Source organism: Rissa tridactyla, chromosome 3 (assembly GCF_028500815.1).
Source record: "Rissa tridactyla isolate bRisTri1 chromosome 3, bRisTri1.patW.cur.20221130, whole genome shotgun sequence".
NCBI lineage: Eukaryota > Metazoa > Chordata > Aves > Charadriiformes > Laridae > Rissa > Rissa tridactyla.
Genome location: NC_071468.1, coordinates 101370561 through 101395426, shown reverse-complemented (window position 1 = coordinate 101395426; position 24866 = coordinate 101370561). Strand labels below are relative to the sequence as shown.

Below are 24866 nucleotides of genomic sequence, written 5' to 3'. Positions count from 1 at the left end.
AATTTTTTTAATGTCTGTTTATCATTTGAAAGTTAGCTAATATAGAAGGGTGAAGCTATAGCACTTTAAGGTAGAGTATTACATTATTAGAAATCTAGTTCGTTTTCTTTGGCATTTAAAATAAAATCTCATGACCTCAAATACTTTGACAGAGAGCCCTAACTTAGGATTGCACAACATTAAAAACAGTTTAAGCACAGTGTGTTTTGTGAATTGGATGCAGGCAGCTTGCCAAGGTAACTATACTGTAACTACTTGGGTTTAAATTCTGTTGTGTTGATTTTAGCAAAGATCATGAAGTAATTGCAAGAATGTGTGGTTAATGTTTTTATAAAACAGATTCTTTAAAAGGATGTGCTGAACTCCTGTTGTTGCTGCATGTGTGTCATGCACCGAGGTGTTTCTGAATAATGGATTATGGACTTTCTTTATTAATTTTAATTAGATGCATACTCATTTTGTACTTAAACCTTCAAGAGTTCACTCGTAGCACATGGAATAAGAGGGGTTTTATTCTATAATTGCACTTCACAGATTGTCACTGACCATCTTCATCACCAAAACTGGTCATGGATTCAAAAAACTCAGCACCAAATAGTCTTAGATACCTAAATTAATTTGTCTACAGGATTCAGTTCTCACTGAAACCTGTTTTCCCTTTTTCTTCCCCACAGTAATAGTTTGGTTAACGGGAAGATGAGTTGGGCAGGAAAGGAATGACAGTGTTTTTAGAATATGTTTGGGAATTTGGATCAACGAGAGTTGTGTTGAGTGGAATGTCCATGCTAGCATGGTTGCTAACACAACGCTAGAATGTTCAGTGCTTCATTTACAGAGTAAACATTTGGAAACATAACATAATTAGCTGTTTGATGTAACGGTTCACAAGCTAAGAAAACACTGCCACCATGTTATGCTTCAAAATATTTACATGATCCATATAACATTTTGCATAGACAGCTATGGCTACTGCCGGTAAAGCTTAGAACAATGACTTCAGATGGAGTGCTAGTAAATAACCTTTTATCTCTGTGTTCAGACAAGGAGATTTTTAGCAAATATTAAGAAATTAGGATAATGATTTATACTGAAATTTTCAATTATAAGAATGTTAGAGCAGCTTAGAAAGCATTATCTAGCATTAAGATCTATCATTATCTTGCAGTGTTCAGTGGATATTTTCATAATTTTACATCAAATCATGCTTTGCCCAACAAGAGAAAGAAGTTCACTACAAAATCGGGACATAATATTTTATCTTTTTAATTGCTTTTGCAAGAAAAATAGCAAAAGCAATACGACAATACTTTGGTTTAGAAAAATTTCTGCTTTATCAGGAACAAGTAGCACCTATGGATGGTGCTTTAAAAATGGACTGAAGACGAAGCCAGTGAAAAATAAGACTAGAAAGGAATAATTGCAATTGCTACTTCTTCTTGAGAAAGATACACATCTTATAGCAAAACAGTGAAAATTTTTGCATAATACCCTATTTTTTCCTAGAAGCGCTTTCAAGCAAGTGTAGGAGAGCTGTGTTCAGGTCATGAAGAGGTTTGAGGGGTTTTTTGTTTGTTCTCATTTTGAAAGTCATTGTATGTTAAAATGCTGGAAATAGAATAAAGCACTGCTTTGGAGCCCTCAGCACAAGAAGGACATGGACCTGTTGGAGTGGGTCCAGAGAAGGGCTGTGAAGATGATCAGAGGTCTGGAGCACCTCTGCCATGAGGACAGGCTGAGAGAGCTGGGGTTGTTCAGCCTGGAGAAGAGAAGGCTCCGGGGAGACCTTATAGCAGCCTTCCAGTACCTGAAGGGGGCCTACAAGAAAGCTGGAGAGGGACTTTTTACAAGGGCATGTAGTGATAGGACAAGGGGTAATGGTTTTAAACTGGAAGAGGGTAGGTTTCAATTAGGTATCAGGAAGAAATTCTTTACTGTGAGGGTGGTGAGACACTGGAACAGGTTGCCCAGGGAAACTGTGGATGCCCCATCCCTGGAAGTGTTCAAGGCCAGGCTGGATGGGTCTTTGAGCAGCCTGGTCTAGTGGGAGGTGTCCCTGCCCATGGCAGGGGGGGTTGGAACTAGATGATCTTTAACGTCCCCTCCAACCCAAAACATTGTGTGATTTATACTTTCGAGCCCAGTGTATTTGTATGTTCTTAAGTATGCTCTAGGTGGAAGCGGTCAGCTGAAGCAAACACGGATATGAAATACTGTTAAGACTTGCACAGTGCTGTTAAACCTGATGTTCTTGTGTTCTTGTCATACCAATCTCTGTGTCTTGGCCTGGATGGTTAAGGACAACCGTTGATGTCTGTGACTATGGATTTGTTAGTTGCCAAGTCAATTGTAATAGGTTGGTTGCAGGGAAACAAAGAAGTTTTCCTCCTTGCTGTCTATGCTTGGTGCTATATTTTCCCCTTCCCTGCTTAGTTTTCTGCTGGGATGGTGAGTTGAATCAGCTGGTGGGGGGCGGTGCCAGAGTGATACAAGGTTAGCAGCAGGAACAAGTCTGCAGAAAAGAACTGTAAGGGAAACAACTGCAAGGATAAAGCGGAACATCCCATTTTCTGTAGCAGCAAGTCATTGCAGTGGGCTGAAGCTCTCTTGGGTCTCACTGCTTTCCCCCATCCTTCCCCAAAGAGAGGACCCTCAGACTAACCATATCTAATGACTCTTGTTGAGCAGCCTTTCTGTCATCAATATGCTTTAGGATTTCTGCTTCATCTTCTGCATGTGCTCAGTAGAGCATTTGCAGTGTGCACACACACACGTTCTCTCTCAACTGAGAATTGAGATTAAAAATAAACCTTTGGGGATTTTGAGTGAGGGTGCTGAAGTTCCTTGGCATGATATTCGTTTTGTGAATGTAGTCCAGTTTACTTTCAAACACTTTATTTTTTTTTCGCCTTTAGGACTTGCTATACTAAAGCATGTGCTAACGCCACGCGTGAAGGCAACTCATGTCGCCATTGACACAATGAAAGACTATCTGGATGCTGTGTATGATGTGACTGTAGCTTATGAAGGTACTGTGGACCACAAAGGGCAAAGAAAACTGGCACCATCTATGACAGGTGAGTTGATGTATATTAGACGTGCTACAGCCGTATACTTGTTAATATACAGAACCAGCTTCAGCTGCTTTGTTTTGTAATGCTCTGAAGGTAATCTCTGCAGCGCTTCAGCCGTCTCACCACACTTTGGTAGGACATTGTTCGTCAGTGATGAGGCTTTACAATAGTTACCTGTGACATTCCTGCCCTCTCCTTCCCTTCCTTATTCCCTGCAGAAAATATTTCTGTACTCAAATTCTGCATTCAAGTGCTCTTTAGAGTTAAAATGAACTTGGGGCCATAGGCAGCTGGTGCCATTTACCTTCATGTTTTTTCTAGCACTGGGATTGGCATCATCGTAAATCCTCGCTTGCTCTCTCTTTCCCTCTGCTGTGCTACATACGTGTACGTGTGATGTAATTGCTGACATGCATATATTTTAAAGGAAAAATAAGTAGTAATAGTATTTTACTGGCAGTTTTTCAACTTGCTACACATACCCAGTAACCTTACAAACACTGAACAGCATTTTATGCAAGTGGGCTTTACTTGCTGTAGCATTTTAAACCACCTACAACACCTTAAGGGAATGGAGTAAATTCATTGCACATTCCTCTAGTAATCTAATAAATAAATAAGTTCTGGGGTTTCTGTTGGGGAAAACTCTGGGACAGAAAGCCTCCGGGGTTGGTTTTTGATTGTGCTTGCTGGTGGATTTATTTATTCATTCATTTACCTGCACCGTCGATGGAGGAACAGTCGTCATCTTTCTTTCCAGTTGTAGTTGATGTGTTCCACAGCCACATGTGTGTACAACTTTCTGTTGCTAGTTGGCTCAAAGTGGTACTTCTGAGTATTTTGCATTACTGATACCAAGGGGATAAAAAAGCCACAGTAGTTCCACAGAGCTGTTCAGACTTTTGGGCAAGGGATCAGTGTGGGCCGAAGAACCTGCACAGAACTTCTTAGCTAACTCCCCGCTCCTCGGCTGGCCCAGTGTCACTGTGTCACCGGGACTTGTTCCTTCTACTGCTAAAAATAGTTTGTAGTGTGGCTGTTTCCATGTCACTTCAGTATCGGGTGTAACTCCTTGAGCTGGTGTGAAGTTCACATGAACTCCTTGCAGGTGCTAGTTGCTTGAAAGTTCTGGAATTGTCTATTTTTACATTTTCACCATATTTAAAATTCTTCTGGATAGGTGAGCAAAAAAACTGTTAACACTGTGTATTAACTCAACACTTGTCTCGTACTTGTTAGGATGGTTTTATTTTACGTACAATTTGTTCCCAACAGGAATTTTTTTGTGGCTAAATAGCAAAAGTGCTTTTTGTAATTTAACATTTTTTATTTATAATTTTCTTTGGAACTTGGTTTTACAGATTTTTATGATTTAGTTTTGGGGTTTTTTTTAATACCTTATGACCCTCTTACAGACTCATTTGGAAGACTGGCAGTCTCCCTCTTGTCCTGTCACCCAACCCTTTTCAAGACCCCCTTCGAAATAAATAGGATTGTTTCCCCTTCCCTGCAGCATATCTTGTTTCGTGACTTAATAATTAGGCAGTTTCAAGCATTCTCATGCTGGACTTCTCATTGCCTGATGGTTAATTAAACTATTAAAATGTCATTACCTAATGATAAGATGGCAAATGTTCAAATTCCTTATAAGACCTCTTCACCTATTGAACCTTCCAGTTTGCATGAAGCATGATATAATTACGGAAAGGGGTCCAACAAACTGAATTTCCCTGTTGGCTGTTTCTTGTGTCCGGTATCAAGCGATAATCAGATGGTTTGGGGTGGCTACTCCACATGCAGCCTTTTGGAGACTCCCCAGCAGGCAATCCCAGGCGTATCTTTCAGCCACCCTTACCGTTAGGGCTGGCTAAACATAAAGGCAGTAACACAGAACGAAGCGCAGCCAAGCAGTTGTTAGCCATTACAGAGCAGATAAATGAAATAGCCATCCAGGGCATTCCACGCTGTTGTGGCAGTCGCATGTATTCCATATAATATAAATTATGTAGATTAAGGACACTTTAAAAATTACAGTGTAGAGCATAGTTGTCATTCTTTTAGGCCCTCCAGACACAAAGTGGAAGAAAAACAATTTCTGTTCTAAGAGGTCAGGATCATTTCACCATTTGTTATGCAGAAGTCCAACAATTGGTCTGTTCAGGAATATAATACAACAAGAATTGAATTACACGTTGTTATGCATTGGAGATTTTTTAGCATTACTGCTCTTCGACGGTACTAAAATCGGTTGTAGAGTGTCATTTTCATGTGTGCGTTTCATATGAGCATTTCATATTTGTGTCAGTGCTGAATGAGAATTTTGTTTTTCATTCTCATCGGAATAAAATGTCAGTGCAATCCTGGTAATTTTTAAAAGATAAGGTTGACATGTCTTTTTCAATCTTGCAACTCCGATTGAAATTTATTGCATGGAAAACAAACTTCTGATAAACACAACTTTACTTGAGGACTGTATTTCCCATAGTATGACATTTCCCATGTGAATGAAATCTGAATTCCACACAGATATAATGTGTTTCTTGAAATGCATTTTACTTTCAGTTCTATAAATCGCAATTCCTCAGAAGAGCCTGTGCCACTTATGAAAAAACCCGTACTTACCCAGGGAAACGGTCAGCTCTTGCCTACTGTCTCCAGTAGTAACCAGAGCAGGTTAAAAGGAAAGATTTAGCGACTGTGAGTAGTACTACCACGCTTTCTCTGAGAAACTGTGCTAGTAAACTGTAAATGGGAAAAAAATTCTGAAGAAAAAATGACTTGCGTTTTAAATTTTGTCATATGGAACTCTTAGTGTGAATAGCCTTTCTTAGCAAAATTGGATTTATTTTTTAATATTTTTTTTCCAGTCCAGCAAGCTTAAATATCATAAGGTTGACTTGCTCAACAGGATTAAACCAAAGTGTAGTATACTACTAACTGGAAAAGAGACCCTCACCATCCTTTCTGCATTAGTGCTTTGAGAAGAACAGTGAATGTCAGGCACACCTGATAACATGGTATCTTTTTAGAGCAGGCAAATTCTTACAGTATATCCTTTCAAATGTGTTGAACTTTTTGTCACTATTTATGCATTTTAATGCTTTGTTGGCACTTTCCAGATGCAAGTTGTTGGTTTTAGACGACGTCAAATTTGATTAGTCTTAGACAGGGACTAAGATTAGATTAGCTTTAGACAGGGATCTTGCTTTCTGCTATTGCTTCACATCCAGTTGTGACCAATGGGTGCAATTTTTTTCCTACCATTTATTTGTTATTCATTCCTTTTCATTCCAAGAAGTTTGGATCTTGGTATGTTTCCAGTGGAAGCTTGTCCTGCACGTGGCAGCTTTTCCAAAGAATAGCGATTTGCCACGGATTTCTCCCCTCTCACTACTGAAGGTGGTTTGTCCAGATCATTAATGACAGAACGGGATGGTGCTGCATAGGGAGGACCATGCTGCTAGATAGTATTTAGTTGTGGTCATTAGAATAAGATGCAAATAATCATATGGGCACTGCGGCACAGCTGAAGGGCATCTCAGGTACTGAATTCTGGAAGAACTATTTAAAAGGGAAAAGAAGGGGGGGAAACTCTTGTGCTGGATTTGTTGATATTATTTTACTGCACTGTCATTAAGTAAAAAATAGAAATAAGCTTGGGAAGAAAGTATGAGCACCTGGTTTTCCCACTTCTGAACGAAAGTCCTGAGTGTTCCCATCCAGCTTTGCCTGGTGCTAAGGGGCAGGTCTCGTGGAACGTGGGAACTGTTGTCATTCTTGCACCTGAAAGAGCATTATGTACACGTCTACATCTTTATTATTCTGCCTGAAGGCTTTAACATAACCAGATGGTATTTATCTGGCCATTGTAGATGAAAGAGTGTGTGAAATAGCAGCATGTGACAATGATAAACACTGAACAAAAATAGCAAGTATATGTAGACTCTGTCTTAAAGAAGTCAGAGGAATTCCTGAGAATTATTGACTCTGCTGTATATCAATTCCAGAACAAACACTTTGAAAGCATGTGTATGTGTGCATTTCTGAAAATCCGTACATCACTTTGATCGGTATAATTTGAGGAGGTCAGACTGCCCTAACTTCTCTAGGGGAAATTACACTTTTCCAAATGCTTGCACTTCTGTTAGGACCCAGTTAGACAGTGCAGTACAGGACAACTGGAAAGAAACTGGAGCAATAGAAACCAGTCTTTGTCTGGACCGTGGCCCAAATTTGATCACATCCATTGTCGTTCAAGGTCCAAAGAATGATAACTAGCACATGGTTATAGATAACGTTGAAGGAATTAAAGAACTAAATTGCTAAACTGATAAACAGTAACTGGAATGTAAAACAGTCCAAAGTAAGATTTATAGTGATGAAATGACTAATAATCTGTTCAGGTCTCTGCTAGCTGTCAAGTTTTTATTGCATGAAAGAATATTGAAAAGTAAATAGCAATTATTTTAGAGCAACTGAAGAAACGGTGTAGGGTAGAACTGAGGCTGGACATCAGCATTGGTGAAATCTGCATCAAGTGTGGGATGGCTTTTTAACATGTATAGTAAATTTCACATCAAGAACTTGTCATTCTGCTCAAGCAAAATTTAAGTACCTACCTTTCATATTTCACAATTTTCCATTGAAATATTTGGAGGAATTTTGATAACAACACTAACTAGCAACATAGTTCTGTGAAATTCTATCACACATTTTTCCTTTAATGGAAAACCTTGGTTTTATTTTGTGTAAAATGTTAAAATACAACTTTTTTAATAGCATGATTTCAGCAAGTACCACAAAATAAGTAAAGTATCACTCAGTTTTAAACTGAATGCATTTTCATTTGTCTTCCATAGGACTAGTGCTGTCATTTTAGAATGCCTGTAATTTCCTATTAAAAGTAGTTTGATTGACGTGTAAGCCAATATGTTGATTTGTGGATGACTTATTTGAAATGGCACTTTGAATGCAGATGTGGACATATGCATCAATACTCTGCAGACAGCAACGGTCTGGGTAGACACAAAGTATTTTCGTACTGTAATAATTAAACATACTTCTGATTGAAAATAATGACATTTCACTGAAGAGCAGCATCAGTTTATGGGACTCTATGCAGACCTTGCCGTAGTTCTTCATAGAACTCCAAAAATCAGAGAAAACGAAGGTCAGTGTGAGCATGAGTAGCACCGCTGTTTCTTTACCTGTCTCAGAACACAGACACAAAGATGACCGTATTTGGAGTCCCTGGAGCCCAGTTTCGTGTCTCCACCAATAACCAAATTTGGATGCCTAAGGAGGCGTGTAAGAATAAGGCAAGCGTAAACGATTCTTCCATTTCCCAAATCAAACACACCTGTGGGTGCTGCATCTCTGTGTTAATAACACCCCCTCAGTGAGGGTGATAACCCCCTTCAGCATCCCTTTGGGCCCAGAGTGTGTGTTCCTCTGATTGTGAACTGGGGCCTTGTGTATTGCAGTTATTCTCAAGCAGCTTTGACTGACGGTAAATATCTGTGGCTTCCCTTTGGGAATTTGTGATCAGAAAGCACACGGTCATCACAAAACCTCTGCTACACAAAGAGGATTTTGAAAGTGTTTACGCTGGAGATTCATAAAATTGCCCTGTGCCCTGGGCCTCGTGCACATGTGAGAGGAAGCATTCGGCTCCCCAGGCAGCACTGCTGTACAACAGCTCGAGGAACTCCTGATCCTTATGCAAAAGTGTATCTAAACCCTGAGGATAACAAAAACAACTTTAATTTCTTAACACTGTCAGGTTTGGCCAGGAATATGTTGCTGCTTTGAGAGCCTGTGTTTATTTTTGCTTTTTTTGTTCATCAGAGTCCTTTTCTTGTACTCTGTTTGTGGTACTGTTCTCTGTTTATCAAAACAGACTGTCTGAAGGGAAGGCAAAAACATCAATACTAGCAGTACTGGCATAGTTCCTAACAGATCCTGTTTATTTGCTTGAGAGCGCATTGTTTTGAACTGGTCCAATCCTCGTATTTTTTCTTGCCTTTTTTTTAATTGCATAGTTCAACTTTTTTTTTCCCACTTCTGAAACTTCAAAAATGTTCCAACGAAGACACAGGTATCTCCTAAATTTGGTCCTTTTCAGTTCTCAGCAGCTGGGGAGACCCTTTAGATGTAATACACACACCTAATCTGATCCAGGTTCTGTTGCTGGCAGCCTATTGATCGAAACTGTTATGCTTTTGTGGGAAACCTCCTGCTAACTTGGCCAACATACAATATTCACAAATTGTTACAGAGCAGTACAAAGGCCAGAATGCATCTGTTAGAGCTTGTTTCAGTGAACCACAACGTGCAAGTACAATGGGTCTTCATCAAATACCATCTTTTTTCAGCAAAACAGCTTAAAATGACACTATGCTGTGTCACTGCAAATAGCAGTATACAAAACTATACCATTTTCTAATAATAATTTTAAAAGATTCTTTAGATCTGGGCATCTTTAGGAAGGTACAGATATTATTTAGCCTTGAATTTGCAGGACTTGTTGAGCTATAGTTCTTACCTGCCATCTTCAGGATTTTTTTTTAAGCTGTCATATCCTTCTCTCTGCTTCCCGTCTCCAAACTGAAAATCCGTCCTTTTTAATCTCTCCTTGTTTGTAATGCAGGTGCTTTTTCTCCTTAAATGTTTTAGTTGGTCTTTTCTGTGGCCTTCTCTGAGTCCGCCACATCCTCTTTGAGATAGAGACCAGAACTGCACACGGTATTTAAAATGTGGATTCACAATCTTTTTATGTATCTGCAAATTGACTCACTTTGCCCTGTTCTCAATGTCCTTGCTGATGCTGCCCAGTATTTGGGGGGATTTGGGGTTGCTGCTGCACAATTGAGAGGATGGTTTCAGAGAAGGGACAGTGACTCCCAAATTATAACCACCAGTTCCAAGTTAAGCATCATGTAATCAGGCTTTCAGTTATTTTTTCCCCATGTTTGTTTACGCTGAAGCTCAGTGCCACATTTTCACCCTGTTTGCTCAGCTTTGAGGTCCTTTTGGAGTTCATCCAACATCTGACTACCCAAAAGAGCTTAGGATCTTCTGAAAAAGATGTGAAAAACTGGAGGGTTTGCTCCCTTCTTCACCTCATCGGCCACGACGCAGAGTAAAACCAGTCCTAGCATCGATCCCTGAAGGACCCCAGTTGCTGGGTCTGTTCCATCCTGAGAAGTGACCATTAAGTCCTGCCATTTGCTTCCTCTCCTTTAAGCAGCTTTTGGTACATAAAACATCATTTCCTCTAATCCCATAGCAGCTTAATTTCTTTAATAGCCTTCAGTGTGGAACCCTGTCAGAGGCTTTATGAAAACTCAAATATATCATGTCCAGTGAATCCCCTTTATCCGCCTGCTCCTTGACACTGTTGTAGAAATCCAGCAAATTGGTGAGACAGGATTTCCCTTTACAGAATCCACGCCAACTCTTTTCCAACAGATTGTGATTATCTCTGTGCTTAGCGATCTTATTATAGACCCTGCTATCTTACCCAGGGATGTAAGGCTCTTTGGTTTGTATTTCCCAGCATCATCTCTAAAGCCCTCGTTTGTAGAAGGGAAACTCCCCATTTTTCTGGCACAAAGGCTGTTTGTGATGATAGGTTACACATCTTTGTTTTTAAATTCCACATTTGAGAGCTTTTGGATGAATGCTGTCTGGTCTTGGTGACTTCCTGGCATCTAACTTGTTTATTTAGTCTAATACTTTCTGTCTGTTTACTTATTGATCTAGTTCCTTTCAGCAATCTGGTACAAAGAATGCAATGGGTGTAGGAGTCAAACATTTTCAGCAAGACAGAATAATGCAAACAAATATTTGAGCTTCTCTTGTGAGGGTTTATACTTTATCATGAGTGCTGCTCTTCACACCTTTGTCACCCAGCAGTCCCACCAGGGCCTTAGCTGGTTTACTGCTTTTAATATATTCAAAAAAGTTAAAATTGTTAGAGCATCCTTTGCATTTTTCAAGTTCCTCTTTAGTCCTCTTAATTTTATGTTTACATTTGGCATAAGCGGTTTTGTGGCTTTTCCTTATTTGGGCAAATTTTCCATTCTGCAAAGAGGAGAAGGTAGGAATATAGTGGTAGCCCCCTTAATTTTCCCATTAAGCCATATAAGTGGGTTTCAGACCCACCCAGACTTTTTGTTTTGCAGCATTATACAGCTTTTATGTGGGTTTCTAATACAAGTTTTTCTGCGGTTTGGTATTCAGAGGTTGTTTTCAACAGCCTCTAGGCTGCCTCCTTTTGGACTGTTTCTTTTAGGGTGTTTTGACACTTTGCCTTTTTTTTTCCCCATCATTACATAGTTCTTTAATTCTGCGTTTGTGTGCTGGATTCATTAAGACTTTCTCTCTACAGTGCTGAAATTAGTTGTATTGTGGTTGCAGAGCACTTCTCACTAACACTGCACCATTCAAGACCGCATCAGGAATGGCATCTTTTCTTGTGGGTTTTGCTACTAGTTTTTCCAGGAAACAATCTCTCTCTTTTTCGTTTTTCTCTGGTGTTTTTGTTTGTTTGGTTGGTTGGGTTGGGTTTTTTGGGGTTTGTTTAGATTTTGTCCCCCTCCACTTCATCCTGATGAAGCATTGATGCAGTTCGATAAAGGTAGCTGGAATCTCACATTCCCGCCATCAACCCTGAACTTGCAGCTTGCAGTCTGGCTTCACAGTTTCTGGTCACTATTAACAATCTTATCAGGAAGTAATGTAATATATCTATCTAATATATATTTTATAAGAGTCTAGGACTGCCATTCCCAAGGATTTCATTGCGCTTCTGTCTCCTTATTACATAAAGCTATTGTACTTGATATAATCCTTCATGCACACTCCCATTCCCTCACCTGGATCTCCTATTCTGTCATTCCTATAAATCTGGTAGCTTGGGAACATCGCATGCTCCTTCAGGGTCACCGGGAGGCCTGCTTTACAGGGGTAATCTCTTGGTGCCAGTAATTCTCGTTCTCCTGTCTTCATATTAAGGCTTCTCATGTTTGTGCAGAGGCACTTCTGAGTTTTGCCCTCCCATTGAATTTTAGCCACATCCACCTCATACGTTACATCCACCTGAACAGGTTGCTTTTCCTGACCTTCAGCTTTGCCCCACTGCCAGTTGAAATGCTCTCTTTTTCAGTTTTCAAACGATTCAGGTGCATCCCATCTCTCTTGTCTCAAAAGGCCCCCAGCTCCTCAGGTGTTTACTCCCTACGCCGTGCCCCTCGTGCGTGCGTGGTGGCTCTGATCTCTGTGTGCGTCGTGTCTCATTGGCAGCATTTCTGAGAGAGCTGTTCCTCGGGTCCCAGGCTCGTCTCCTGGCCGCAAGCTTCAGTCCAGCCTGCAGAGCATTCACCCCATGCAGCCCTACATCAGCAGTGCCATCAAGCGTTGGTGCTGCCCGCTCCTCCCCTGCTCCCCAGGGCAACCCGTCGGAGCAACCTGCGCTGTACCCTGGGCGTTTGCTTTCCCGTCTAGCGCCGCTTTGCTGTACCACTGCTTTATTTTGTTAGAGCAAGCCGTGAAATAGTTTCCTGTCAGCTCAACTTGAGGTGATGGAAAGCGTGAAGCCGAGAAACAGCGCAGCACTTAAATTTGTGTTTGTTTTGCCAATGGATTGTTAATTTGGTGCGCAAAGTAGGTGGAAGTGGGGAGATGGGATTTCTGTCTTTGAGGAGGAGATAGTTTACAAACTGCTTGGGTACCTGAAGACTTAAGTCCAGGCTAATGAAAATTTTAAAAGGGGAGAAAGCACCTACAGTTCAGAGAGGAATGTCTTCACTATCATGGTTTTGCCTGTAAAACTATATGCACCACAACACACAATGTTCTGTTACTGAAGAGATGTATTCTCACACGTTTGAAACACTAGTTACTTAGAATACATTAGTCAGATTTCAGTTCCCTGTGATACCACTTTCAATTTATCATGGACAGTATTGAAATCTTAAAACTGGAGAGACTTGGGGGCTCTTTAGGTGGACACGACTATGCCAGGCTTCAGTTTGTCCTTTCTTAATTTTGAAGGACTTTGGCAATAATTACATTGCCGTAAAAGAGCTGATGTAGGAGGTTGAAATCTGAGCTACTTTATTGCTGTCGTATTTAAAGTGCATATAAAAATAGACTTCATTAGTAATTGCAAACTGGAATATCTGTTTAAGTGTAACGCCGCTGTCACAACTTTCTTAAGGGGCAAGGCAAATAATTTGGAGTGGTGGAATGAACTTCTGTGGTAGCATTCAGGGGAAGGTGGTCTGAGGCCATTTGTACGTCCCTTCTCAGTTACAGGTATGTCTATGCTTTGGAGCTCCTCTCCTTCCCTCGCTTTCCCTGGTAATGCTGATAATTCAAAACAATTAATTGGCTTTTGAAGGTGAGAGCTGAAAACTGGCAGAATTTTGTGGAAGCGCCAGTGAGAAAAACACCCTCCCAAAACATTTGTTTGCAATTAAAAAGTCTGTGGATCCGATTCCTTTCCTGGAGGCTGTTCTACCCCATTCATTAATCCTAGTTCTGCCCTGAATCCTTCAGTCCTGCGCTAGTGTGAATCCTGTCCCGCGGAAGAAGGGCCACAATGTCGCAGTTTAAGAACAAAAATGTTTGACCCACCTTATTATTTCCAGTTCCTTCTGCAGTGGTTGGTCACTAGAAGCATTACAAGCATTCTGCACTTGTATCTGTCATTTAGCTAGATGGAAAGTTTTATTAGGAAATTGTCTCCCACACAAAAGTCAGGCCACTTGGCTCACACACAAGTTGTTAGTATTCATTTAACCCAAATTGTACTTGGTTCTTGATTGACTAATGCTGTCCCTAATATAACATTTGATTATAATGCATGATTTGCACTTATATGTTGCCTTTTGAAGGAAAGTTCAGGCTTGCTTATTCCTGCTGTTAATTATAACAAATTCTGGCAAGTTTAAGGATCTGAAAGGCCAGTCAGATGTTGGCCTTAAGGGCTAGTGTCCCTGAAGTTGGATGTAATTTGCACATAATAAATTGCTTCAATAAGATTTTGTTTCTTAGCTTAATTACATAAGTCTCTCGGGAGTTAAGCTAATGTGAAATTAAGGGTTATAGGACCACCACAAACCTTTAGAGGTTGTGGTGATAAAATCCAGCTGTTTCTTCTCAAAAACAACCTCTCAGTATCTTTTTCTTATCCATTGGTGTTCTTACGTGAGTGCAATAACATTTTGCATCTAAAAAAAATATTTTGGATTAATTGCATTAAGCCCTGCCATGAATTGGATAATTAAAGACTAGTCAGATTCCCTGACTAGCTCGATTGCAGGCATTACAACAACATCTGCAGATGTCTTGGATGCCCAAGCTTTGGATAAAAGGGCCTTGAATCGATGGGTGGGAATCATGATCCTCTCTAGGGGAGCACCCGCAGTTGCACATCACGCAGCCTTTGGCAAGGGAGAGTAGGGCTGTGGAGAAGAGCACTGGGATTTGCAAAGGTGGGAAACTAAGGTGAAGTTTTAGGATGTTCACATATGGGGACTCAATTTAGACTGGTTGAAGAAGACCAGTGTGGGAAGTAGTAAGAATCAACTTGCATTGGAACTTGGGCATAAGGTAGAAAACCAGCGGCAACGCTTAGGTATTTGTAGAGGGATTTTTGCTTTTTTTGAGCAGATTTGTAGAGTTGCTACATTTCAGCTTTGGTGGGGGAAGGTGTTTCTTTTGAAATACTTACATCTTATTCTTAACTAGAGCTTATTATTGATAATGTACTCTGTTGCTGTCTTTAAATGACCAAATATCAATATTTTTTAAAGAGCATAACGTTAGTTTTAAAAACACCATATAGCTATTAATAATGCTGTCTCATCTAAGATAGAATTTTGATTGATTTATAATTTTCCTTAATAAGTTATAACTGAGATTATAAATAACATCAGGAAAGAGTTGTTTGTTCCTATACAGAGCAACCTATGTGCTATGAAGCAAAAGAAATGTACACTATAAAATGCACAGAATGTTTCAAACACTTTTTAAAGCTAGAATATGCACAGCAGAGATGGTTTTTGTAGGAGTCTAGTACGAAAAAGACCATATCATCTGGCTTCCAGGCATTTGTTTTCTAGGTACAGTTTTGCATATTTTTAGAATGTTCCACTTAATAGGTAATACCACTCAAAAAGAGGATTTATACATCAGTGAATATTATAAGCATTTAAGACGCGGATAATACATCTGTCATCTTAAAATATTAATAGTATGCTTTTAGCTGCTCCTATAGAGAATGACCTTCATATAGTGGCCTGGATAGTATCCTCAGAGAAACAGACCTGGAAATTCCTTTCTTACAAGAGGAAAAACTTGCTTTCAGATACATGAACACTGATTTCTTTGCAGTTAGTAAAAGCATTCCACGTCAACCTGAAGACAATGCCTATACCTGCCGTCATTCTGGACTCCAGCTTGCCTGCCATCTAATAGCCGGAGCTAGGAGATGGATTTACCACAGAGTTTTTGGTGACGGTTGTGCTTGCTGCTCCATGGCTAAGAGGTGGAGTTGTTTCTGGTTAGAGCCCTCAGCCATTTCTTCAGTTGGTGGTGCCTGGGCCGTGTCGCTCCCTTTACGGTGCGGTTCAGTGAAGGGCACTCTCTGCCTGAGGACTACACAAAACTGCACGCAGCACCTTACAAATTTCTGCCCCAAAATGCTGTAAGACTTTACCGATCGCTTTATCTCTTCTCCTTCCCTCCCCCTCTATAAGCACGCAAACACATTTGTGTGAAGAGGCTTTTAAAATTCTTTAAGGCAATTTCTAATGTATGATAAGGATTGCTTTTACAGCAAAGTCCTTAAAAATAAATAATCCTGTAAAGAAGAAAAACAAATAGGGGGATATCTGCTTGGCAGACAATAATAAAGATGTACATGCAGTGACAACTATTTTGGACAGTCGTTCCTCGAGATACCCCTAACAGTTACGGGTCAAAGTCTTCTGTACATCTGCACTGCTGTCCAAAAAATGTCAGCAACCCAAAAGGACCACCCAGTCTGTGTTAAATTTGTTGCCCGACTGTATTGTAGGGAGGCACTTCTGGTCCCTTCTCAAAATATAAAGATCACGCAGATTCCCAAGGACTTCCATCCTCACATCATGCATCTCTTCGTACAGGGACGCTACTGTTACTGCAATACCCCTTGCTACTGGTACATGCAAATGATTACTAATACGCAAATACTGGTGCGTTTTTCACCCCGCATGCAGTATTTTTACCACTTGTTAGTTGTAAGAAATCCTACAAGGCTATTTGACTCATGCCGTTTTGTTTGCAACTGGCATAAGGCTTGCGTGCTAAATTTTTCTAGGGGCAAATTGAGGAAACGAGGGCGGGGGAAATGCAGTAGGGCTGTCTTGAGCTCTGTAATGCTCTATGACAGAAGAAAAATGAAGGGATGCAAAATGGAAAGCAGTATTTTGTTCTGAGTCTTTTGCCCTATTACACTTTTTAATTATAGGTTATTACTTAAACTGAAGCCCACTTCCTCCTGGAGCTGCTTTGGGAAAGCACTGTAATTCAGATTTTTGTCGTCCAGGAGCAAACAAAATTTATATTTTTAAAAGGACAAGCAAAGAGGATTACTAACTTCAATCAAAATTGCAGACTGGATAATTTGATGACATCGAAGTTACTGCATCCCACGCTACAGAATGAATAGATTGCTGCTGAGGTGGAAGTGTAACATTTTCAAGCACAGCGTTTTACAGGTAGCAGGGTGCATTTTAGGACAAGGTTTCCATGCTGCATGTGATAATGGGCCACCTTTTCAAAAACATGTAGGCCAGATGGCTTCTAAGGTCAGTGAAGTGTTCAGGATGTGAACATAAAGAGCAAACATAAAGAGCTTTTGACAACTGAAGCAGGTTTCCAAGGCACTGACAGCTATGAGGACAGATTTTCAGCGTATTTTGGACAAATGCCCTACAGTGTTTCTTTAACTCATTCCTGTTGTTTTGTTGTTGGTTTTTTGTTTGGTTTTTTTTTTTAGAGTTTCTTTGCAAGGAATGCCCAAGAGTTCACATTTTCATTGATCGAATTGAACTGAAGGACATTCCAGAAGAGCAGATGTACATGAGAAGGTGGCTTCATGAACGCTTTGAAATAAAGGATAAGTGAGTAACAATATGTAGAACTTCCTGTTTCAAGAAGCTGTCTTCCTTCTTTTATATTAACAGATGCACCCACGATTTCTGTGTTACCAGCAGTGCAAGCTGTAGGGCTCTCTGAAGAGAGGTGGTGTTGGTACTCCTGGGCATGTTTGGTATAATACCTTTGTGGTTAAAGCTTTTGCTTAAGAGATTGAGATTCCTGGGTTTTAGACTTCCCGTAGACTGAAGAGCTGTGAATCCGTGTTTCAGGCAAGACTCATATTCATCTGAATACTCTCCATTTGTCTGCTTGAAGCTGAGTTATGCACAGCCAGGAATGCAAGGTGCCCAAGGTAGGCAAGCAAGCAAAAGGAGTTTGATGGTAGCCTCGTAATTAGTGTTAGAGTTAGAAAGGGACAAGTCCTAATCTAATCTCTTCTGCCAAAATTGTTTCTGCATCTTTCACCAGACAGCGACTGGATAAAAACACAAGTAACTCTGAGATCCCTGCCTTCACTGGGGAAATTAGGTGAAGTTGTTTTATCTGTCTGTCTTTGAATCATGGCAGAACTATAATGCCTGACTTGCTCCAGCATCTCCAGATAAAGTCATGAGTGAGTGCATGCAACAGGTCCTGGGGGACCTTGTGCCTAAATGTGAGATTTAAGCATTGTTTGAGAGATGATGGTTTGATTTGCCACATATGAAGTCCAATTTAAGGGAGCTAAATTTGTTTACCTGCTAAATCCCTGAGTACATTTGTATGAGTTAGAAATTTCCTTGGTTCTTCAGATACGTTCTGCTTTAAAATTGATGTGCCGGTCTCACACTCCACGGAAGTAAAAAACAGATTAATTTGTCCTGTCGTCTTTGAATCTATGTAAAAGTTAACATGCCTGTCTGTAAACATGGCACTATTACTGAAGTGTCTTAAAAGTTTAGGATTGCTAAGTTATTTTTCTTTTCCCTCAGCTTTGAGAGACGAGAAAGTCTGAATTTCATTTTATAGACAAGTAAGTGACAGATAAAATCAAAGGCTGTCCAGTGGCCCACAAGTAGTCTTCTGGTGAAGATCAGCAAAACTGAACCCTGATCCATCTGTGTCTCATGGTAGAATCCTGTTGACCAGAATGTCTTTCCTAGAGCCAAAGCAGTTGGTCGGGCAAATTTAGAGATGCTTAAAACAAAACCTCAGAATTTTCGAATCCATTTATTACTGGTCTTCAAAATTAGGAGGAAAAAAATTTACTGCTAACATATGGTGTAGTATTTCACTCTTGCGTGTTTGTTATTTAGTTTATTTCATGAAGATGATACCCCCCTGCCCTCAGTGTTCAGTGAGTAACTGTGTGCTATTTTGTCCTATGACATTGCTCAGTCCTCTGGGCTTATTTGCTAAATGCTGAATGAAAAGGATTCTTCTCAACTTTTCTATATTCAGTGTTAAAATTGGTCCCTCTGGAAAATCTGCTTTTGTTGCTCACAAGGGTTCACATTGAGTGCCCTGATGTTACTTTGAATGCTTCATAGTCTTAAGGTGTACTGATTGCTTCAATTTCTTACAGATAAGCTGCTGCGTATTAAATAGTTTGTTAAATAATGTGTGATGAGAAGCAGTTATTGGATGAAAGTTGCTTAAAACTTCTTACGCTAATGCGTAACTTTGACCATCTCCTTTTGTCTGCTTTTAGGTTACTAATAGAGTTTTATGATGCAAAGGATTCTAAAAGAAGAAATAAGTTCCCTGAAAAAAGTGTTCATTCCAAACTAAGCCTCAAGAAAACTTTGCCATCTTTGCTGTTTTTAGGTGGCCTGACTGCTAGTATGCTTCTGACAGAATCTGGAAGGAAACTTTATGTAAAAACGTGGATATATGGGACTTTACTCGGCTGCCTGTGGGTTAGCATTAAACCATAAGCAGATGTTAGTCTCCAGTCGGTGAAATGTGCAGTCTTTTCTTGCGCATTGCACCAAACCTTTTCCTGACTTTATAGTTTAAAAAGTGTAAATAAAGCCTTATTGATCGAACATTGGAAATAATAGAATTTGTGACTTAAGCCTCTGTGTGGTTGGTCTGGGGAAAATAAATGTAGATTTTCAAAGTTGCTACTGATTTTTGCTGGAATAATGACAGATAAACCGAGTCATATGATAAATTGCATTCCCCATGAACTAACATCCATCTCTAAATGCAGATTCGATGAAGTATGAGTTATGCATAAGGGTGTCTTAAGTGGACCTGTGAATGTATTTACAGAGATTAATTTAGGGTATATATTTATTCTTCTGATATTCATGTTGAATTTTCGTTACTCGTAGATGCAACTGAGCTGCTGCAATGCACCAACCCCAGCTGTATCGCAACTAAAATCAAAACTTTTTTTTTTTAATTTTGCTTTTCAGTTTTAGCTAAATACCGTGTTCTTGAAAAGGGACTACGTAAGCTAGCAAATCTTGAGATGTTACCTGAAGCAGAATAAAATGTTCCTGAGAACTGTTGTTCATGGGGAAGAGGCTCTGTTTATCTAGTGCATGATTTTTGATTATATTGCAGTATTAGCTGATTATTTTACATATGCAAAAACATTAAATTTTACTGAGGAAACAGCTTATTTTGCGCACCCTGTATTTGTGCATTAAAGGAACGTATGCGGTGTAAACGAAATGTTAAGTTTTTGTTTCTGGCCTAACCAGACTGTCGCTTACCTTGTGTCTGCGTTACCCCTGGCGCCTCGAGAGCTTCAGCTGAGCTCACAGACCTCCCGTGTGTACGTGCCATAAGCGGCGGGGAACGCTCAGAAGTTTCCTGTTACCTCACGACTTTCTGGAAGCAAACTGTCGTTTGGGAGCGTAAGGGTATGGTAACGAGGAACCTTCAGATGTTCCTGCTAAATCCGAAGCATGTGCCTTTTTCCTACTAATCTGATTTAGCCTGATGTTTCATAATCTGGCCGTCGTCTCTGTGCTGTGATATCACACTAGATTCTCAAATCGTTGTAGGCGATGCAGGCTGCAGTTGGATTGGAGTTTACGGGGTTGATGTGTACGATTTGCACAATAGACTAGTAGTGAAAGAAATGCATATCCTGTCAGAAAATACACTTTAAAAAGCAAAATCAACAAACCCTTACTACCAGAAAGTTTTGTTGGGGAAACGCCATTTCCTGATAGCAAGGGAATAGTCTGTATGTGCAGCGGTGGGGTAGGAAAGAGGATGTACTTCATCTTCTTCCATTAGGGATTTGGGTTCCCTGTATCAAAATGAAAGAATTAGAGAATATTTTTATATCACACTGGCAAGCTTTAAATGTGCATCACTTTTTAGCTTCAGTACGATTTGTCTTGCATTAGAGTCCATCGCGAGTTAAATGTCTCTTAAAATTATAACTCAGTTTTTCAGATTCCACCATTGCCAGTTAATTAAAGATACTGCTTTTACCATGGGTTTGTTTTTTTTTTTTACTGTATTTTATAGAGTAATTACAGTTCCACCTTAAAATCATCCGGTACAACATTCAGTTTGCAGTTCTGTGTCCGTCCATAATGGATTTTGTCACTGGAGTTATTTATATCGGTGATTGATTCAGGATATGTTGATGAACCATTTTAAAAACAATGACTGGGAACAGTGTTGAAAAACAGTATTGTTATGAGGCTGTGAAACCAGAAGAAAAAAAAAAAAAAACAAAACAAAAACCAACCAACCTATTTTATGTAACAGCCAAACGTGCTCCCATGTAGCTCTTCCTATTTTCAGCTGGCCGTTTCCAGTGGGTATAACCAGCAGGCAGTGTGCCGAAGTTAGTGTGATTTTTTTCAGTCACGGAATGAAATTTTACTCTGACTTGACTAAATTTCTTTGTAACAGCTAAGAATAACATTTAATTACACATCAAAAATAAATGCAAACTGCTTAATTCATTTGCAGAAAAATAACTGCTATTTTGGAGAGCCTAATAGCCACGAAATACTGGATCTCTCTTGTTGTTTAAGTACCAGGAATATAATTGACACCGTGCAACAAACAGGCAGGATGTTTATTTTCAACCTTATTCTCTATGTTAATCTTAATTATTTTTTTTCTTGCGATTAATTTATAAAATTTTGAAACTGTAATTTGCCTATGTATTTGATGTTGGGAGTATCACATGCTATTTCTAAATATGCACTGATATTAACTTGAAAGATTTCTTCATTAAAGCAAGAAGAGCCAGTGCTCATTCAACTTTTCTGTCCTGTCTACTGGTTCAGTTTTTTCTGCACTTCTGTGTTTGTAACTTGGTTAACAGGAACCCTTTACAAAAAGGCTACGAATGTGGTTTTCAGCCCTTGGCAGAAGGATTTGTGTGAGAAGCAGTCAATGAAAAGAAAACAACTTTGCCTTTCTGGGTTTTTTTCCGTGCAGCTAAAAAATGTGTTAGTATCGGTTTCTGCTTGTTCCAACACAACACCCGGCCAGGTCAGTCGGATCGGAATAGCTTTTCACCCAGGAACACCAGCATCGCTTGTTGCTTGTTAATTATAGAATGGTTTGGGTTGGAAGGGACCTTAAATACCATCTAGTTCCAACCCCCTGCCATGGGCAGGGACACCTCCCACTAGACCAGGCTGCTCAAAGCCCCATCCAGCCTGGCCTTGAACACTTCCAGGGATGGGGCATCCACAGCTTCCCTGGGCAACCTGTTCCAGTGCCTCACCACCCTCACAGTGAAAAATTTCTTCCTAATATCTAATCTAAATCTTCCCTCTTCCAGTTCAAAACCATTACCCCTCCTCCTATCGCTCCACTCCCTGATAAAGAGTCCCTCCCCATCTCTCCTGTAGCCCCCTTTAGGTACTGGAAGGCTGCTGTAAGGTCTCCCTGGAGCCTTCCCTTCTCCAGGCTGAACGACCCCAGCTCTCTCAGCCTGTCCTCATAGCAGAGGTGCTCCAGCCCTCTGATCACCTTTGTGACCCTCTGCTGGACCCATTCCAACAGATCCATGTGTAGTACCACAGTTCTGGGCAGGAGTCGGGCTCCGGAGCGATAAGCCTTGCAGAGACAGCACTGACAGAGGGGACAGACCCAGCGGGTGGGAAGAGGTGTATTGCAAACAAACACATGAAGTATTTCTCAGTAGCGTCTGTCACCGAAGTCTTAGTGACACATTAAATCTGAGAGGGACCTGTACCCTCAAAAACTTATTTTTCCAGCTGTATCAGTACATCTGATAAAAACAATTTACCTCTACAGAAGTACTGCTCTATTCATATGCATAACCTACATGTAAACCTTTTGTAGTTGGCACCACCACCACTCTGTGCTACTTCCATGATGTTATCCTCAGGTTTACTTTTGTGGGAGGAATTGGGCTAGTAAGGAAGCATTAACTTAAATAATGGAGAACACAAGAAGTGAAGTGCGACAGAAAACTCAGAGCACTGAGTGATGCTCCAGTGAAGGACGCCTGACTAGGACACAGGAGGGGCGGTCGCTTGGGAAAGGCTGCTCGAGAGCAGCCAGAATTGGCAAGTTCTTGGATGCTCTGTGCCTCGTCTCGGCTTTGGAGCTGCTCCAGCCTCCTGCGATCTTTTGCTGACTCCTCTGAAGCATTTTGTTAGCGTCAATACTTGTATTTTCTCCCATCGGTGGAATGTAGTGTACCTGTAAAACTATTTTTTCTAGTAGATAAAAATTGGCTTCTGATTATTTTGGCATTTTAGTGTGCATAGAATGTATATATACTCACTCGGGGGGGAGAGAGGTGACTGTTTTAGCATTCGATAATGAAGGGGACAAGGAGCAGGTTTGGTATGTTGGGCTTTAGTGTTCAGAATTAAGAGAGAGGCTTCTCCCTAATCACCTCCAAATAAAAAACACTTTTAATGGCAGAAATTTCAGCCATGCCCAGAAAGGCAATGGAAAACCAGTTAGTAGGTTCAAGATCTTGGCATCTGTTTTATGAAGGCTTTTCCTTTATAAATATGGAAAACCCCAGTTTGGTGCTAGCCTGCAGTTCCAGGTCACCTTTTCGTAGAGTGGCTCTGATGACAAGGGCTTGAAGTGAACGCAGTGGAGTTTCTCCCATCCTCATCTTTTTTCATGTTCTTGCAGGTCTCATCAGTTTGGAGCTCTGTGGTCCCAGTGAAGCGTGTTGCACAATTTGCTAAGCGTAAGACCAAAAAAAAAAAATATTTTAAGTTTGTATAGTGGCAGAAGTCACGCAACTAAAACAAAACACAGAGCAGGTCCAGAGAAGGAAGAGCAGCAATAATGTAATACAAAAAAAGATTAGAAACATCGGCCCCAGTCAGGCATGACCACAACTGATTGATTCCATCTGATTGATTGCTTTCCCTGTAGGGACCAGTTTCCCTGTCAGCGTGGTGAATATTTCTCCTACCTGTCCTCTTCCAGCCCCACATCTGCAGCCCTACCCTGCACTGACTGACCCTTGTTTTCCTAACGAGGAGTCCCTCATCACTTTTCAGACGCTGATGTGAATCTCTGGTTTCCTCCATTCCCCTCCTGGACCCACAGTGCCCGCTCACGCCCACCTCTTTCAAGCGGCATTCTCCTTTTGAGGGCTGGCATTCGGTGGGCAAACGCTAGTGGGGAGGCTGGGGTCTCTGGTGGGCTGGCAGTAGGTGTTGCTGTTCAGAGAGGGGCTCTTGGTGAGCCTGCAGGGGACACCCAAAAGGGATCTCCCTCCCGCCTCTGCCGGAGCGTGCTCTTCCACTGACGGACGGTTTCCGTGGCCGTAAGTAAATGTGAAGACTAGAAGCTATCCTGAAAAATAATGACTTGTTCCTGGGTCGTATTTGTGTTGCGAAAACTTCATTAGTTCTGCTTGTACAAACTATTTCACAGCCGTTCTGTCTCCCTTTCATCTTTTGTGGGAACTCAGTTTTCGAAGGAGATTTTGATGCCTCTGTTTGTGTTCCCGGCGTGACTAATTCGAACCAGAGCCATTTCAACCTGTTTGCCCCGCTGACCCAGAGATACTGCAGAGGACACAGATGTTTAAGGGCAGAAGTTGCTGTTGGTCCTCAGGCTGTGCAGTGGCAGCCGCAGCTGCTGGTCTGAGCTGCCAGGCTCCCCACAAAGCCTCTGCAGTAAACGGGCCCCCCAAATCCCAGTCCCACCACCATCGACTGAGACAGGCATCACCATGGGCTGCCAGTACAAAGGGTTTCGGAGAGAGGAAGGTCCTAAAACCCACTTGGCTTGTTTGCAAAGTATCCAGGACCTGGTGTTCTTTCCAGACTTTCCCTCCAAAAGGTGGGCTGGGGCTCAGTCGTGCTTTGAAGCATGGATGGGGCAACGAGTTGGGGGATGATGTCTCCAGTGAGTTGGAGGAGGATACTTCAGGGCATCAAAGTCCAAGGTGACTTCCTGTCACTGGAACTGGAAGTAGAAGATATGGTGTCAACATCTCCCAGCCTGAGGAAGACCAGAGCTAAGGTACTTGCACCACCACCCCATCTCCTCAGGGACATGTGCCAAGCTATTCAGAGTAGCAGCACTTTTCACCTTTTTTGGGTGCTCTGGCAACGGTTGGAAAAGATTTCAAGATCTGTAGGGCCAGCATGGCTGTAACCGGTGCTGAAGGCATGGGCCGGGTACCTGGATGTCTGCCTTCAGCTTCAGCCCTGGGGCATTTTG

At 41.0% G+C, this 24866-nt stretch overlaps 1 protein-coding gene across 2 annotated transcripts in view; it reads left to right on the top strand.

Annotated features, from left to right (window-relative positions):
* The window catches only part of AGPAT5 (1-acylglycerol-3-phosphate O-acyltransferase 5), a 60351-nt gene extending 38899 nt beyond the window's left edge, over positions 1–21452 (top strand). The window contains exons 6-9 of one of the 2 annotated variants that reach the window (XM_054194506.1): positions 2913–3074; positions 17122–17245; positions 18194–18234; positions 18913–19034. In XM_054194506.1, the coding sequence (XP_054050481.1) occupies positions 2913–3074; positions 17122–17245; positions 18194–18230 (323 nt within the window). In that variant the 3' untranslated portion in view covers positions 18231–18234; positions 18913–19034. Of the gene's footprint in view, positions 1–2912; positions 3075–17121; positions 17246–18193; positions 18235–18912 lie in introns of both variants that reach the window. The other variant, XM_054194505.1, reaches the window with a different exon arrangement.
* Positions 21453–24866: the final 3414 nt, after the last annotated feature.